General features: G+C 41.5%; 1 protein-coding gene across 12 annotated transcripts in view; it reads left to right on the top strand.

Annotated features, from left to right (window-relative positions):
- The window catches only part of RGS7 (regulator of G protein signaling 7), a gene marked incomplete at both ends in the record, with an annotated part of 185,598 nt that overhangs the window by 168,430 nt on the left and 1,968 nt on the right, over positions 1-15,200 (top strand). For 5 of the 12 annotated variants that reach the window (XM_083349939.1, XM_083349933.1, XM_083349940.1 and 2 more), the window contains 2 exons: positions 4,432-4,618; positions 10,087-10,176. In XM_083349939.1, the coding sequence (XP_083206065.1) occupies positions 4,432-4,618; positions 10,087-10,176 (277 nt within the window). Of the gene's footprint in view, positions 1-4,431; positions 4,619-10,086; positions 10,177-13,564; positions 13,619-14,006; positions 14,082-15,200 lie in introns of those variants that run through there. The other 7 variants (XM_083349937.1, XM_083349932.1, XM_083349938.1 and 4 more) reach the window with 3 other exon arrangements.

Genomic DNA, 15,200 nt, shown 5'->3' with positions numbered 1-15,200 from the left:
GAGTTACAGAATCAAACTCCTCCCAGATGATATCGACAAGACCACCCGTGTCCTGATCGTCAGACTCTGCCCAGTCAGAGTCCAAACCGGTCCGAATCCGAGCGATTTTGTCCGACAGATGTTGGTTAAACTCCTCGGCACGTCCCTGCAAGGGATCCTCCCTCACCTCCTGATTTAGGAGGGAGCGAGTCACCCTAAACAGGGCGGCCGGGCGATTATCTGCGGACGCAATAAGGGTGGCGAAGTGGTTAGACCTCGCCTCCCTAATTGCAGCGAGATAAGACCTAATATAGGCTCTTAGTCGCAATCGGTCGGGTTCGGATCGGCTGGACCTCCAACCGCTCTCTAGGCCCCGTCTCCGACGCTTCATCTCCCGGAGCTCCGCAGAGAACCATGGAGCCCGACGGGATCTGCGCCGGGTCAGGGGCCGCAAGGGTACAACTCGGTCAAGAGCCTCAGTGGCCGTCCTTTCCCAGGCCTCCACTAGGGCCTCGGCCGAGCTGTGAGTGAGGGAGGCAGGTGGGGACCCCAGCGCCGCCTGGAACCTTTGGGGATCCATTAAGCGTCTGGGGCGGTACCATTTGAGTGGTTCCAAACCCCCACGGCGGGGGGTGGCAAAACGGAAGACCAGCCGCAGGAGATGATGATCGGTCCATGACAGGGGCATAATAATTGGAGAGCCCCCACCAAGATCATCTAACCACCGTCCAGACAAGAAAACAAGGTCAAGGGTGTGGCCTCCTTCATGAGTCGGTCCCGTAATTACTTGCGTCAGGTCCATGGCCGTCATGGAGGCCATGAACTCCCGAGCTAACTCAGATGATCCTCCCAGCGATGGTAGGTTAAAGTCCCCCAAAACTATAAGTTTCGGGAACTCAACCACCAGCCCCGAGAGGACATCAAGCAGCTCAGGCAGGGCTGCTGCTGCGTGACTAGGCGAAAGGTACACCAGCAGCAAGCCCAACTGCGCACCAGGGCCGCATCTCAAAAAGAGAGACTCACACCCGACTTTATATGTTTTAACTTCCAACCCCCTAATCATTCTTGTTGCTTTCTCTGCCAAAAAGTAAATAAACATTGATTCTCTTGCCACAAAATGCTTTGAAATCAGGCAGACATGGCAAAAACCATAGGAAGCCTGGAAGTGGTATCCTTAAGTACCTGTTACCTGTCTGCATTCTTTCTTATAATTTTGATGAAAACCCAAGCTTTCGCACCCCTTGGAATATCATCTCGCGACCCCAGGGGTTGTGTGAGCACCTCTGGTTGGGAACCCATGATCTATACTGAAATGCAGCTCCCATATCTCCACTATTATCTTACAGTGTCTTTAACCATAAATGTTACAGCCACAATCCATTGCATGAACGATCACTACTGCTGAATTTTTGTTGGTATAAATTTTTGTTAAGCATGAATTTTGTTTGTAGGTGGGTATCTATTTCTTAAGATGCAAAATAAAAAAGGCCAAACCTGTCCCCCATACCTGATAAATACTCTTAGCACAGCATTGCTGAAAGTGCCAGTGGTGTAGGTAGCCTTCTTTCCTTCCGAACTAGGAGGAACATAAATTGTGACCTTATTGAAAGGCCAGCTGGATGAAGAGGAAGAGATCTCTCGCTTGATGAATACTCCATGTTAGAGAGTCAAAGAGAGATCAGATGCCTGGACTGAATATTGTTACTGATCTATCCTTGTGAGCTGTTATTTAAGGTTGATTATGTGAAAGAAATTGTTCTTTGGTGTGAACTATCCTGTTACATAATTTAAATAGATATTTAAATATTGACTTGTTTATACTGTGATTTTCTGCACAGTTTTCTGCACAAGAGTAATTATTCTCTTCTAAACCAGACCAAACTGTCAATTACTTAATCCAAAGAATTTTAATCCAATGACATACTCCTTACAGTCAGTGCATTGGTTTAGTGGAATAAGCAAGAGGGCAAGCCTTATTTTTCATTGCTTCTTCTAGTCCAGAGGTGTCAAACTCAATTTCATTGAGGGCCGCATCAGCATTGCGGTTGCCCTCAGGGGGCCAGATGGGTGTGGCCTGGGTAGGCATGGCCTACTGGGTGGGCATGGCTAAAGTGCGTGTGGCCTACTGGGTGGGCATGGCCAGCTCTACATCGTTCGCATCAAGGGTGCCTATGGGGGCCTGGGCAGGAGTGGGACAGATCTGAGGGTCTCTGGAAGAAGGAGGGTCTTTGGGCCAGGGCCAAGGCAGTGGGGGCCGTTCCCTCACTGTTTCCAGGATGGCTTCGCGGGCCGCATGAAACCACTTCACGGGCCGGATCTGGCCCCCGGGCCTTGTGTTTGACATATCTGTTCTAGTCTGTGAAGTGTTGAAGATTATTTGGATGGGGTGGGCAACTATGACCTGTGGATTTCAACTCCCAGAATTCCTGAGTCAGTTGTGAGGTCCATAGGTCATAAAGTTGCCATAGTTGCCCACCCCTGGGTTAGAATGTTAAAGGTATAAATCCAGGTACATTGATTCTTAGCACCTGATGTCCCACTGACCACAGATAGTCAAGGATTTATTTTGTCCTCCTCCTCTTCCTCCTTCTCCATGTTTTTTCCACAAGTTCAGGGTCTGCTTTTTTCAGATCAAAGGTTGCAACAGGAATTAACCGACTGGCTTGTCGACTAAGTCTGACATCAGTGGCTGAGAGAGTGACTGGCTTTTGTACCTAAGGCAGGACTAGAATGCACAGTTTCCTGGTTTCTAGCCTGGTGCTTTAACCACTGCACCAGACTGGCTCTCATCTTGCACACATACACATATAATGCAGGATGTACTTATCTAGGGATTAAAATGACATCTATCACAGAAGGCTGCAGAAAACTAAAGGGATGATGAAAATTGACCACACTGTCTTCCATGAATAGAAGTAGAGAGGAAAGAGGAAAGAAGGCAAACCCATCACTAGATTCCTGTCACACATTCCTGTCTGACTCTGATGTTTCATATATCTTTTCTTGCCAAATCAGATTAGAATCCTAAAGAAAACTCTATAGAGAGGATTTTTTTCAAATCAAACATAGTAAAAGGTAAAGGTTCCTCTGCACATGCGTGCTAGTTGTTTCCAACTCTAGGGGCCGGTGCTCATCTCCGTTTCAAAGCCAAAGAGCCAGTGCTTGTCCGAGGACGTCTCCATGGTCATGTGGCCGGCATGACTAGACGCCAAAGTCGCACGGAATGCTGTTACCTTCCCACCGTAGTGGTCCCTATTTTTCTACTTGCATTTTTACGTGCTTTCGAACTGCTAGGTTGGCAGAAGCTGGGACGAGTAACAGGCACTCACTCTGTTACGCGGCACTCGGGATTCGACCCGCCAAACTGCCGACCTTCTGATCGACAAGCTCAGCATCCTAACCCACTGAGCCACCACGTCCCTAATCAAACATAGTACCTCTCTTATACTGATAAATTCTGTTTAGTGTTGTGACTAATTATGGACGTACTTAAAACCATGGCTATCTACAATGCCACAATGATTATAATATCACAATTTTTCCATTTTTAGACCATATACTGTCATGTCTCTTAGTTTTTAAGTAGGATGATAGATTACTGAAAGGGGTCACTGAATACAAAATGAGCCAATATTGCCTTTAGTTCCCATATCTACAACCACAGCACTGATAGGTTCTGTTATTTTGGTTAAAATAGTAAAACCAGTGGTGGGATTTAGCCAGTTTGCACCCAGTTCGGTAGAACTGGTAGCTAATTTTTTGCTGCCCAGGCCCAGAATGGACTTCTGGAAGTGGCATCCACACAGAGAACCGGTTGTTCACATATTTGAATCCCACCACTGAGCAAAAACAACATGTGCCACCATGATGCACATATAAAAGGGATAGAACTTGAATCACAACAGTGCAGGGTTTTGTCATTTATCCTTTTTCTCCTCCTCCTGTCTCTGTCCACAAGATATGCCTAATAAATAAAATAACAGTGCCTTAAATACAGTTGCCCTGACATTGGAGACACATGTTCAGCTGCTTTGAACTCAAAGAGTAAGATAGTAGCAGATATCAATCACTGCAAATTCTGACAAGTCTGTACAAAATGTACTAGTTCCTTACTCTAGTTCCTTTTTTATCCATCAAATTTTTGAGAAAAAAAGATACTTTAGACATGTATTTAAGTTAATATTTAGAGTTATTTTGAAACATCTCAGAAGTAATATGAACATGGACAAGAACTTTGAATTAAAAAAAAAACCCAACAACCATAAATGTGGATGCGAAATGGCTGGATTCATCTACCTCACACTAAAGTGAAATGAGACCTCGGATAGATGAGGCAATGTTTTCAGGCTTTTACATGTACTTTTTTAAAGGGATACTTTAAAAATCAAACCAACCTTTCAAGATGATTCAATATCCAGTTCATTACTACTGTTTACCCATTTTCTTATTTAGGTTTTGGTTAGCGGTGGAAGGTCTGAAGAAGAGACCCATTCGTGACGTTCCTGTCAGAGTACAGGAAATCTGGCAAGAATTCCTGGCCCCTGGAGCACCAAGTGCCATTAATCTAGACTCAAAAAGTTATGACAAAACCACACAGAATGTGAAGGAACCAGGGCGATATACATTTGGCGATGCTCAGGTTGGTAGAATTATTTGTACAGATATGTATTTTTTTTTTTTAAATTTTTATACCGCCCTTCTCCCTAGGGACTCAGGGCGGTGAACAGGGCAAATAATAAAAGTACAAAACTACAAAAGTTAAAATAGAATTAAATTAATGCCCAAGATAAAACAGTAAAATATACAAATATTTAAAAACCCAAATTAACTCCCCATCAGGCCAGGCCAGCTTGTTCAAACAGGTGGGTCTTTAACCCGCGCCGGAAGGAGCGGAGATCCGGTGCCATCCGGAGCTCCACCGGCAGTTCATTCCATAAGGCCGGGGCGCCCACAGAGAAGGCCCTCCCCCTGGGGGCCACCAGCCGGCATTCTCTGACTGGAGGCACCCTGAGGAGGCCCTCTCTGTGGGAACGCACAGGGCGGAGGGGGGTTGACGCCGGCAGCAGGTGGTCCCCGAGGTATTCCAGTGTCTTGGTGGAGAAATAGGGGTGTGAAAAACTGTTTCTGGCTTTACCATTCCTTTTTTTAATAATATTCCAGATTTATATTTAACAAAGAGCACTATATGCATGCAATATCCTAGAAATTCAGCTTAAATCCTGTTTTAATAACTTGCTGCTAATTAAAAATAGGTTTGGGCCAATCAATCCAAGATATAATTTCTCTGAATCAACAAGAAAAAAATCTCTAATAATAAAGTTTCTTAATAAGCATATCATTTACTGTGGTTTATAGGCTAACTAAGTTTCATTTACATTCTAGAAATAACTATGTAACTAATGGAAACATAGTGCAACTCCCCCCCCTTCCCCTTTCAGCTAGGTGCACATTGATCCTAAGCAGCAAGTCAGCTCCTAAAGTTTTGGGAATGGCCACAGAATTCCAAACTGTAACTTTTAATACAACAGAAGGTGAAAGTATGATGAAGGCAGAGTAGTGTTGTACTAAGGCAGACATGTCAAACACAAGGCCCGGGGGCCAGATCCGGCCCGCGAAGTGGTTTCATGTGGCCCCTGAAGCCATCCTGGAAACAGTGAGGGAACGGCCCCCACTGCCTTGGCCCTGGCCCAGAGACCCTCCTTCTGCCAGAGACCCCCAGATCTGTCCCACTCCTGCCCAGGCCCCCATAGGCACCCTTGATGCGAACGATGTAGAGCTGGCCACGCCCACCCAGTAGGCCATACGCATTCTAGCCACACCCACCCAGTAGGCCACGCCCACCCTGGCCATACCCACCCGGCCCCCCGAGGGCAACCACAATGCTGATGTGGCCCTCAGTGAAATTGAGTTTGACACCTCTGTACTAAGGGAAGCCCTGCTTTTTTATGCACATGATGGAGCTTGTGTCAAGATGCCACAGTGCTCTTTTCGTCACTTGTTTGCCCCATCCCTCTGAGAATCCCTCTGGCTAGGGAAGAATTTGATGAAATAATTCAATGTAATTTAAAGTGAAACAACACTTTCCTTTTATCTTGACAAATGCTCTCTTTGGCTCAACATTACATCTGTCAGATCTGTCCCAATCTGAACCCTTAGGATAGAAAGACCCTCAGCTCCATTTGGTTGAGGTGAAAGGTTCTTTTATTAAAAAGATGTTGGTCGCAGTAAAGCTCTGGGTTTCCCGTGCTCAAAGGATACAGAAAGGTTTCCCCTCATCCCAGCCCTCCCCTCATGACCAGTCCATCTTCAGCCAATCAGAAATGGCCAAATAGTTTTGAGAATGCTTAGGTGTTTTGGGGTAATCCACATTCTTTCGCAGAGTGCCTGGTCTTGGATTCTGGTGCAAACTGGTTCCAAGCTTCTATGGTCTTGATCACCTATCATTCCCCCCTCCCTCTTTCCCATCACACACACACACACACACACACACAAACACACACACACACACACACACACACACACACACACACACACACACACACAGCTTTATTGCCCATCTATCCTCCCTCTCCCTTCCAGCCTTTGATGACAGGATGCCTTTGAGGCGCCAAGCTGAGCTTGGCAGGCCTGACAACATATTAATCTGCACTGAAGTAAATTTTCTACAAAAAGTCAATTTTCATAGATGGTCTTTCATCCAAAATATTACATGTTATTAGCAAATTGTTCCCTTGAATTGGGATATATTGCTTTGGACTCGGTATGTTTATTTGACACTGGGATTACCTATAAAAATGTTGGGCTGTTCTACCCCAAGATGCTACATGCGCAAGAAACTGACTACAAGGAAAAGGTAGGACCTGACTTCAAAATATACAACCTGTAGTGTACTCACATGGTTTTCAGATGCAAACTGAATAGTTGTTTTATAGAAAGCAAGCTACTTAATTAATCCAAATCACCCCAAATCACTTTGACTAAAAATATTTATTTCCTCAAATGAATTGGAGAATATATACCCAAATTCAATCTTCTCCAAATGTATAAACTAAATCAACTTAGTTGTGCATTTCCTAACTATAGTAGTTGAACTTCAGGCAGCTGTCCAATGTCTTGAATTTTATTTTCAACTTACAGTAAAATTGGCCAGAGACATTGGCTGCAGCTGCCTGCATCTTATTGGCAAGGCCCAGAAATGTAGAGTGACACAAGATTATTTAAAAATGCATCTGAACTTTTCTACTTACTAAAATCTATACAGAAAATGCTAATAGTTTTTCACGCCACTAGATGGCTGTCTATATACATATTTTCTATACCAGCTGTCTTGTTGGTCTCCTAGGTTTGCATAAGCAGAAGTGATTGGATAGTGCAGTGTTTCTCAAACTTGACAACTTTAAGATGTATGAACTTCAACTCTTGGAATTCCTCAGCCAGCATGTCAAGTGGTCAGGTTTGAGAAACACTTTACTATCTTTGTTTTTCTGAGATACAGCTCTGTGTTTAGGACTGTAGGCTGATGTGAGCTATGTGCTTGAGCACGCTTCTTTTGGTAGCTGTGTTATGTGAAAAATATCAGCTGGCAGCTGTCTAAACAGAAGTGCTACTGTTTAAAAATGAAGAAGTCTTTTATGTACTTTTTAATCCTGTTGCACCTTTAAAGATTGTAGAAATCCTCAAATATTAACTTAGCGGATGACCACTTGGGAGGAAGACTTTTCAGTAGCCATTTCCAAATTGCCCTATCATTTGTTATCTTTTCAGCACCAGGGAAATACTTAAAAAAAGAAAAAGCTCTTAGTCTTTGAATATTTTGTATCTTTCTCCTCCTGCTCAGTCTTTCCTTCCATCTCATTATGATGTTTCTTTTAACCTCTGTTTATGTTACTGGATTGTTTTATTTATTTTATAATTATACAAAACTCTGAGTACTTACTCATTTCAGAGACTCATAACAAATTTACAAAACAATGACATTAAAAAGAGACCCATAAAACTAGAAACCCAAATGTATCAATAATAACAATGTATGTATGTATATGTGTGTGCATATATGTATGTGTACTGTATGTGTATGTATATGTATATAAATAAGCATATAATGTGTATATGTATATAAATCTCCAAAATAAAAGTAGCCCAAATCATCACCAGCATTCAAAACTTGTACAAAATAATTTTTTTTTCTTCCGCTTGAAAAAGTCTAAGGTTTTTTTGGGGTGGTGGGAGGGTGAAGCAAGTCTGCGGGGTCAGCCCCAAGGGAGGACAACTTTGTTCCCTTCAGCTTACATGGGTTGGGGACCTTTTCAACCATCTAGGACATGTGCTTGAGAAAAATGCCCTATTGCCACAGATTATTACTTTTTAATTTATGTGGAATTTCATTTATATTTTTATGATGTGTATCACTCAGGGTAATATTAGCTGTAGTACAAGTAAGTAAACTTAGAAATAAATTTATTTATTTGCCTTGCGCACAGTCACTCATGCACTCGTGACCTCCCGTTTGGACTACTGCAATGCTCTCTACATGGGGCTGCCCTTGAGGACTACTCGGAGGCTCCAGCTGGTGCAGAATGCAGCCGCGCGAGTGGTGGTGGGAGTTTCCCGATACTCCCATGTAACACCTCTACTCTGTGAGCTGCATTGGCTTCCAGTTGCCCTCCGGGTAAGATTCAAGGTGCTGGTTATGACCTATAAAGCCCTAAATGGCATGGGTCCGGGTTACTTACGGGAACATCTACTGCCGGCATCAACTTCCATTCTTCCAGTGCGCTCCCACAGAGAGGGCCTCCTTAGGGTGCCATCGGTGAAAGAGTGTCGACTGGCGGCCCCCAGGGGGAGGACATTCTCTGTGGGCGCGCCAGACCTGTGGAACCGTTTACCGGTGGAGCTCCGGACGGCTCCCGAACTTCGCTCCTTCTGACGTGACCTAAAAACATATTTATTTGAACAAGCCAGCCTGGTCTGATGGGTTTGGGGGTCTTTTAACGTTTTGTAATTTATTAAATTGGGCTATTGTATTTAATATCTTTTTAATTTTTATATATTGTATTTTATTGTATTGCCCTGTACACCGCCCTGAGCCCTTTGGGAGAAGGGCGGTATAAAAATTAAATTAAATAAATAAAATATAAGCCAAATGAACATTAATTAATTAATTAATTCTTTATTATTTATTTATAACATTCATAGGCCTCCCATCTTACCTCACGGTAATTCTAGGTGGTTTACAATTATAAAATTATATAAATTAAAAACATAAATAAATATGAAATCCAAAACAACTCTTCACCCCTGTTAGGAGAGGCTTGTTTGCAATACTATTTGGTTTATTATAAGTGAAACACAGAGCACCGAAGGCCTGTAACTGAATGCCCTGCAACAGGTTGCCCAAGAGAGATTTCCAATTAGCCAATTTCCAACTCCAAACTTCTGCTCTGGCTTGGTCTTCCGTGTCACATTGTGTTGTCTCTGTCTGCTTTCAAAAAGCACTCACTTCCCACCTTTTCTTTGTCTGTGAAGGATTCATTTGCTCCTCCCATATAGTTGCTCCTCTAAAGATAACAAAGATTTCAACCAAATATTCAGCATTATTAATGTTTCACTCACAAGGCAATAAGGCATCAGACCAAACTGATTGTGATCGTCCAAAACTCAGCAATCTGGCAAGAATCTCTTTTGTTTGAAGATTTTCCTTAAACAATCATTATTTTGAGAATGTCACAGAGCCAAAACTCTGGGTATCTGACATTTTTGCACTGCAGGTATAAAAGGACTAATTCATGCAAATTAGATAAATGGCCATTCAAAGCCTCTTTTTGCTTAAACAAATTCCTTGTAAACTAGTTTATGCAGAAGACTCTCATAACGCTTGGACTGATGTCAATTCTTGCTAATTTCTTTAATTGAAAACCCTAAAGTTTGCAACTTTATTAGAAATCATTTAATAAGCACTGTGTTAACTGAACCAGATTTCTAAGCTGCCCTAGGAATGAATTTAACATGTACACAATAATCGGCATTATTTTTCTTGTTTCTTCTTCTTTTTTTTAAATAAGATCAGATTTCAAAAGTGAAAAACTTTTCTATATTCTTTTACTTTAGGAGCACATCTACAAATTGATGAAAAGTGATTCATATCCACGTTTTATACGATCCAGTGCCTACCAGGAATTACTGCAGGCCAAGAAGAAGGTATTATTTCATCTTTTCTGCATATTTCCGTTCTTTCAGCAGTGGTTCCTGTCTATCGTACTTTCTCTTTTTGGGTAAATGAGCTGTATATCTGGTACGTGAAGAGTATAGTTCAATCTGAGCATCCCATAATGATGGTGGGATCTATGCCTATATTCATTTTGCATCTTTGCATGAGCAAATTAATTTCATGTTGACATTCATTTTGTATCATTAGGAAAGGCATTGTAGGACTATAACTCAGAAAAAGATAAGAGCAGGTCAAAAGGTTTTAGAAAGATATATAAGTATAGTTGATGTAGTATGATTCTTACTTTGCAGCAGATATAATTTAATTGTATAAAGCTACAAACCCTGAGTTTGTTTCATCTAAGCTTTTTCTAGGCAAAGGTAAGTTCAGTGAAGACTCAATCCATACCTAATAAATACACAAAATTTTAGAGAGGTAAATCCTTGGTTAGTGGGAGTTCTGTTTTCTTGTTAGTCTTGTTCAGGATCTGTGTCTGAAAAAAAGACTTCCAGTCAGGGTGGCCACTAAAATGTCCTCAGAAAGGTAGACAGTGACAGTAAGAAAGGAGAACACAATGAAAGGACAGACAGTGGGCTTAATGTTCCCAAAATATAGCCATAACAAATAATTTTAAATGTGTACTTACCACACTTCTTTACATACTCTTACCCATACACATTTGTCTCTAACACTCTCAGTAGTACCAAATATGCTTTTTTGCGAGGCAACAATACTTTCTTGTTATTCTTTGAAGACGTTTTGCTTTTTATCCAAGAAGCATCCAGTCAGAGCTGAAGAAGCTTCTTGGATGAGAAGCGAAAGTCCAGTTGCCTCATGAAAAAGCATCTTTGGGACAGCTATGACTTGGATGACTGAGAATCTCCATAAACACTCTCAGTACTTGCTTTGTTTTCTCTATCCTCTCCTCTCCCCATTCATTCTTGGTGGGACTTTTGGCCACCAAAAGAAAGAAGAAATAGTTGCCTTAATACTCAGCCATTTTCTTTGCCTTTCCAACCTTTGTCTTGATTGGACTATTCTGCCTCACCAATGCAAAAACTTCTTGGAGACAACCAAATCGGTCTCATGCCCGAGACTTGTACTCATACTGCCTCGATCTCACATCCTGTTAGACATCTGGAGAGTAGGGCTAGCAGATCTAGATTGCAAAAACACAGACCACTAGGTGGCAAAAGGAAACCCTAAGTCTTTGCTGCCATCTAGCAGTTGTATGGATTTTTGCAGCTCAGAGTAAGTAACCCTACCAGAATGGTTACAGAAACAAAATCAAATGCAAAAGAATCCTCCAGAGGGCAATCTTCAAAAACTCCAGATTGTTCTGCATAAGTCTAGATAACTGGCTACCCTAATTCTAGTGATATGGTAGGAGTGGGTAACCCGAGCCACTATTCCCACCCTATCAGTGATCTTCCTTTTTGAGAAGAAAACTCTGAAAATAGATTATGTGGTTTAGAAGAATCTGGGATTAGATATTCTATCTTAACTGTCCTGGTCATGGACAGTTTCTGCACACAGCCAAACAAGATGAGACCTCCTTCAGATCTTTCCATAATGTGTGTTAATGGAGAACCAAGACCTTCCATGATTGAGAAGTTTGATGTTGGGAAGGTTTTGACTTTTTATATTTCTTCAAAATATTTATTATTACTGTGACTATTCATTTTGGAAGACCACAGATGTCATCCAGGGTCTGTGTTACTAATTATTACTTACTTTACTGGATGATCTAAACCCATCTACTGGGATGCTCCTTTGTGTAAGCTCCCCGAAGTAAATACCATAATGACATGGATGAGCAGACAGAACTTGCTTGGTTGTGGAGAATGGGTATGAATGGATAGTCTGCTTCCACCAATCTTGTACATCTGTATATGTAGATTTCTGTCCACACTCCATGGAGATCTTAAAAGGAAGTTCAGTTAACTCTGTTAGTTTAGAGCTCATAATCATCAGATCTCTGGATTCAACATAAGGTACTTAAGTAGTTTGTCTCAGATCCTTGTGCTGAATGTACAAAGATCCAGTAGGGGAAAAAATGGTGTAGAAACCATGGAGAGCAGGTTTTCTAGCTATATGTAGAATTTAATGAATAATGCTTGCATAGGAATGATCTATTGTGTCGGTCTGTAAAATTAGAAAGACAGAAGATAAGAAAACCAATAGTGCAGATTCATAATCCAGTTTTGTAGTTAGTTCATATTCCTCCCCTTTAAAAGGTTAAAAGCATTAGGAAACAAACAAACAAAATTAAACTATCGAAACAGCAAGTATGAGAAGGCATCAACTAGGGATACAACAAAAATAAATTCCCTTTCAAAGTTTGTATTGGCTCTGGGACCTAATAGCAACATGGTGAGGCTTCTTGTTGGGCTTGTGGCAGCAGAGAAAAAACCAACTCCCTGTACAGCAGGGATCTGATCTAGATCAGAGGTCCCAACCTTTTGGGCACCGGGGACTGATTACGTGGAGGTTTTTCTGCGTACCGGAGGGGGCATGGTTTGCGTGCTGCCTGCATCCAGTGGATGGGGCTTTGCATGTTTTTGTGGCCCGGCTGCTGGCATGCTGGACCGGGGGTTGGGGACCCCTGATCTAGATCACTCCACTTGTGCTATTTAGCATTTAAAAGGATACAAGGAACTTAAAGCAATGCATTGCCCTAACATTTAATAGCATGTGTGCCTTGAAAACTATTTAAAATTAACACCACTCCTCACTGTTGAGGTACTATTAATGCAGTAAATAAATGGAGATCTTTCTTAAACAGAAGAGGGCTAGTTTTTTTTTTTTAAATAGTTCATGTTCTTAGATTGTGTAAGTGGTCACGTAATTGGCAGAATGTGCAGGGCTTCTTGTCCTGTTTCAATTTCATGTTTTGTTTTGTATTATCTCAGTTTGATCAGCTTGGCAGTTAATTCTAAGCAAACCTCTGATCTTGTACGTCAGTGCTGTTCTTCACCCAGTGAATCAGCACTGTCAAAGCTGACCCAGGCAGACATCCATGTAAGGAGTGGGGTGGGGAGGATGAAGCATGGGTCAACTGCTCTGGTTGCCAAGTGTGATTCTCTCTGCCCCGCCCCTTCCAGCTACTCTATGTTCCTCTGCATGCCTAAGACTATGTTCAGGTGGGCAACCTATACATCTTTCTGCATTAGGGGAAAATTGTGAGGGGAAATTTATTTATTCCCCTTCTATTTCTATGAGCATTTCATCTTCTGCACTTGCTTTTGTGTTGTGGGTTTCTTTTTAAGACCTTTGTGTTATAGCAAACCATTGCTTCATTGTGCTTTTATTTTCATGGTTTTTTTTTTTTGCTTCTTTTGCTTTTGTTTCCCCTTTATATTTTTTTTCTTTCACAAGTTGGGAAATACACTGGATCGCCGAACATCATTTGAGAAATTCACACGAAATGTGGTAAGTTTGTAAACTTGTGAGCCTTATGACTGACAGATTGTCCTCTGATATTATGTGGGTTTTGTTGACGCTGACCTCAAGCTACCAGGAGATGTTACAAGTCAGGCCCTGGTGAAATGACTGGGAATAATTTAAACAGCACTATCAAAGAAGCTGCTTAACAATGCCACCTCGATGCTGTCCCAGAAACCTTTTAAGTGACAAAATATGACAAATAAAATGTTATTAGACTGGATCCATTTCACTCTACATTTTCTGATCAAAGCCACCTTTAAGACTTGGGTCTTTGGGTTTGTTTAACAATATGTGTGTGCCAATGCCTTTGAATCTTATTTTTCAACCTTTGCACAGGTTCAAACTAAAGCATTAAACACATTTATTTTTGTAGGGCAGAAACATCCCAATTTTCCCCTGCCATAAAAACTGTACACCAACACTGAGGGCGAGCACTAACCTGTTATGAAAAGAGGTAGAAAGATCTTGGCTTCTACTCCAGTTTGTTGACTTGTCCGCTGAGTGGTGTGTGAGTGTGCATAAGTGTGCTGTATTGTGGCTTTTGCTGTTGCAGTCAGTTAACAAAGCTGTGTGTACTGAAGTGACCATTTATGAAGACCATCAGCAAAGATCATGGTTTTTGTTTTTTGTGTCTTCATAAACCAATTCCTTTACTAATTTCTAACTAAGCAAGATTTCAAATGTTTTTAATATAATTATAAGAACCCCATAGCAACATAGTATATCTCTCTGTCATGAACAGTATGATCTGGAGTACTTTGAAAGCTTGCAAGGAAAATTAGATATTTGGGGGATGTGATTTAGAAGTTGATATTTAGGGGGAAAGAGTCTAATGTAATAATAATAGAATGGAATATAAATTTAAGAATTTACTGCATTTGGGACTTCGTAATCCTCTCATCCAGATCCTGTTACTTTTAAATAACTGGACACTAAGAATTGTTTGAGAATTGCACCCCTGCTTATCAGCCAAATAAACAACAACAAAAATAGTGGAGAGTTTGAAACAAAAACCCCTATTTTTGCATGGTGGTTTCACCACAGCATGTTACATTGTGAATTCTGTTATTGTTTGGGGGCAAAAAGGATCTAGAAAAGCAGCACATTTGTAGATGTGTAACTGAACTCTCTATTATAACTATAAAATGATCTCCTTCGGGTCAAATTCAACCCCTGGTGACTTGCTTTATTTGGCAGCAGTGCAGTAGTAGTTTGCCATGGGCTATTTCAGGGATATATTTTTTTCCAATCCCCAAAGTAACCTAGAGAAGACATCCTTTACTGGTACCTGGTGTTGTCTGAAGATCTCTAAATATTAACCCGGTACAATTCTGTTTAGCTTCTGAACCCCGAGAAATTCAGATGCTATCATCTGCTGAGAATTTCTAACTCGTGAATTCATTAAGCCCAAGTCTCAAATAGAAGATTGTCGTCTCTGAACTTTAAAAATATCCTCTTTGGCAATAGCTTTGAGAGTTTTTAAAGCCATAACCACACATCCGCTGCGCCATTGTAACAAAACTTCCTCTATTTTTCCTTTCTTGGCTTAAGTCTATCTGAAATCTGA

The sequence above is a fragment of the Vipera ursinii genome, assembly GCF_947247035.1.
Source record: "Vipera ursinii genome assembly, chromosome: 1".
Lineage (NCBI taxonomy): Eukaryota > Metazoa > Chordata > Lepidosauria > Squamata > Viperidae > Vipera > Vipera ursinii.
The sequence above is the reverse complement of the archived record's forward strand: the minus strand, read 5'-3'. Positions and strand labels throughout refer to the sequence as shown.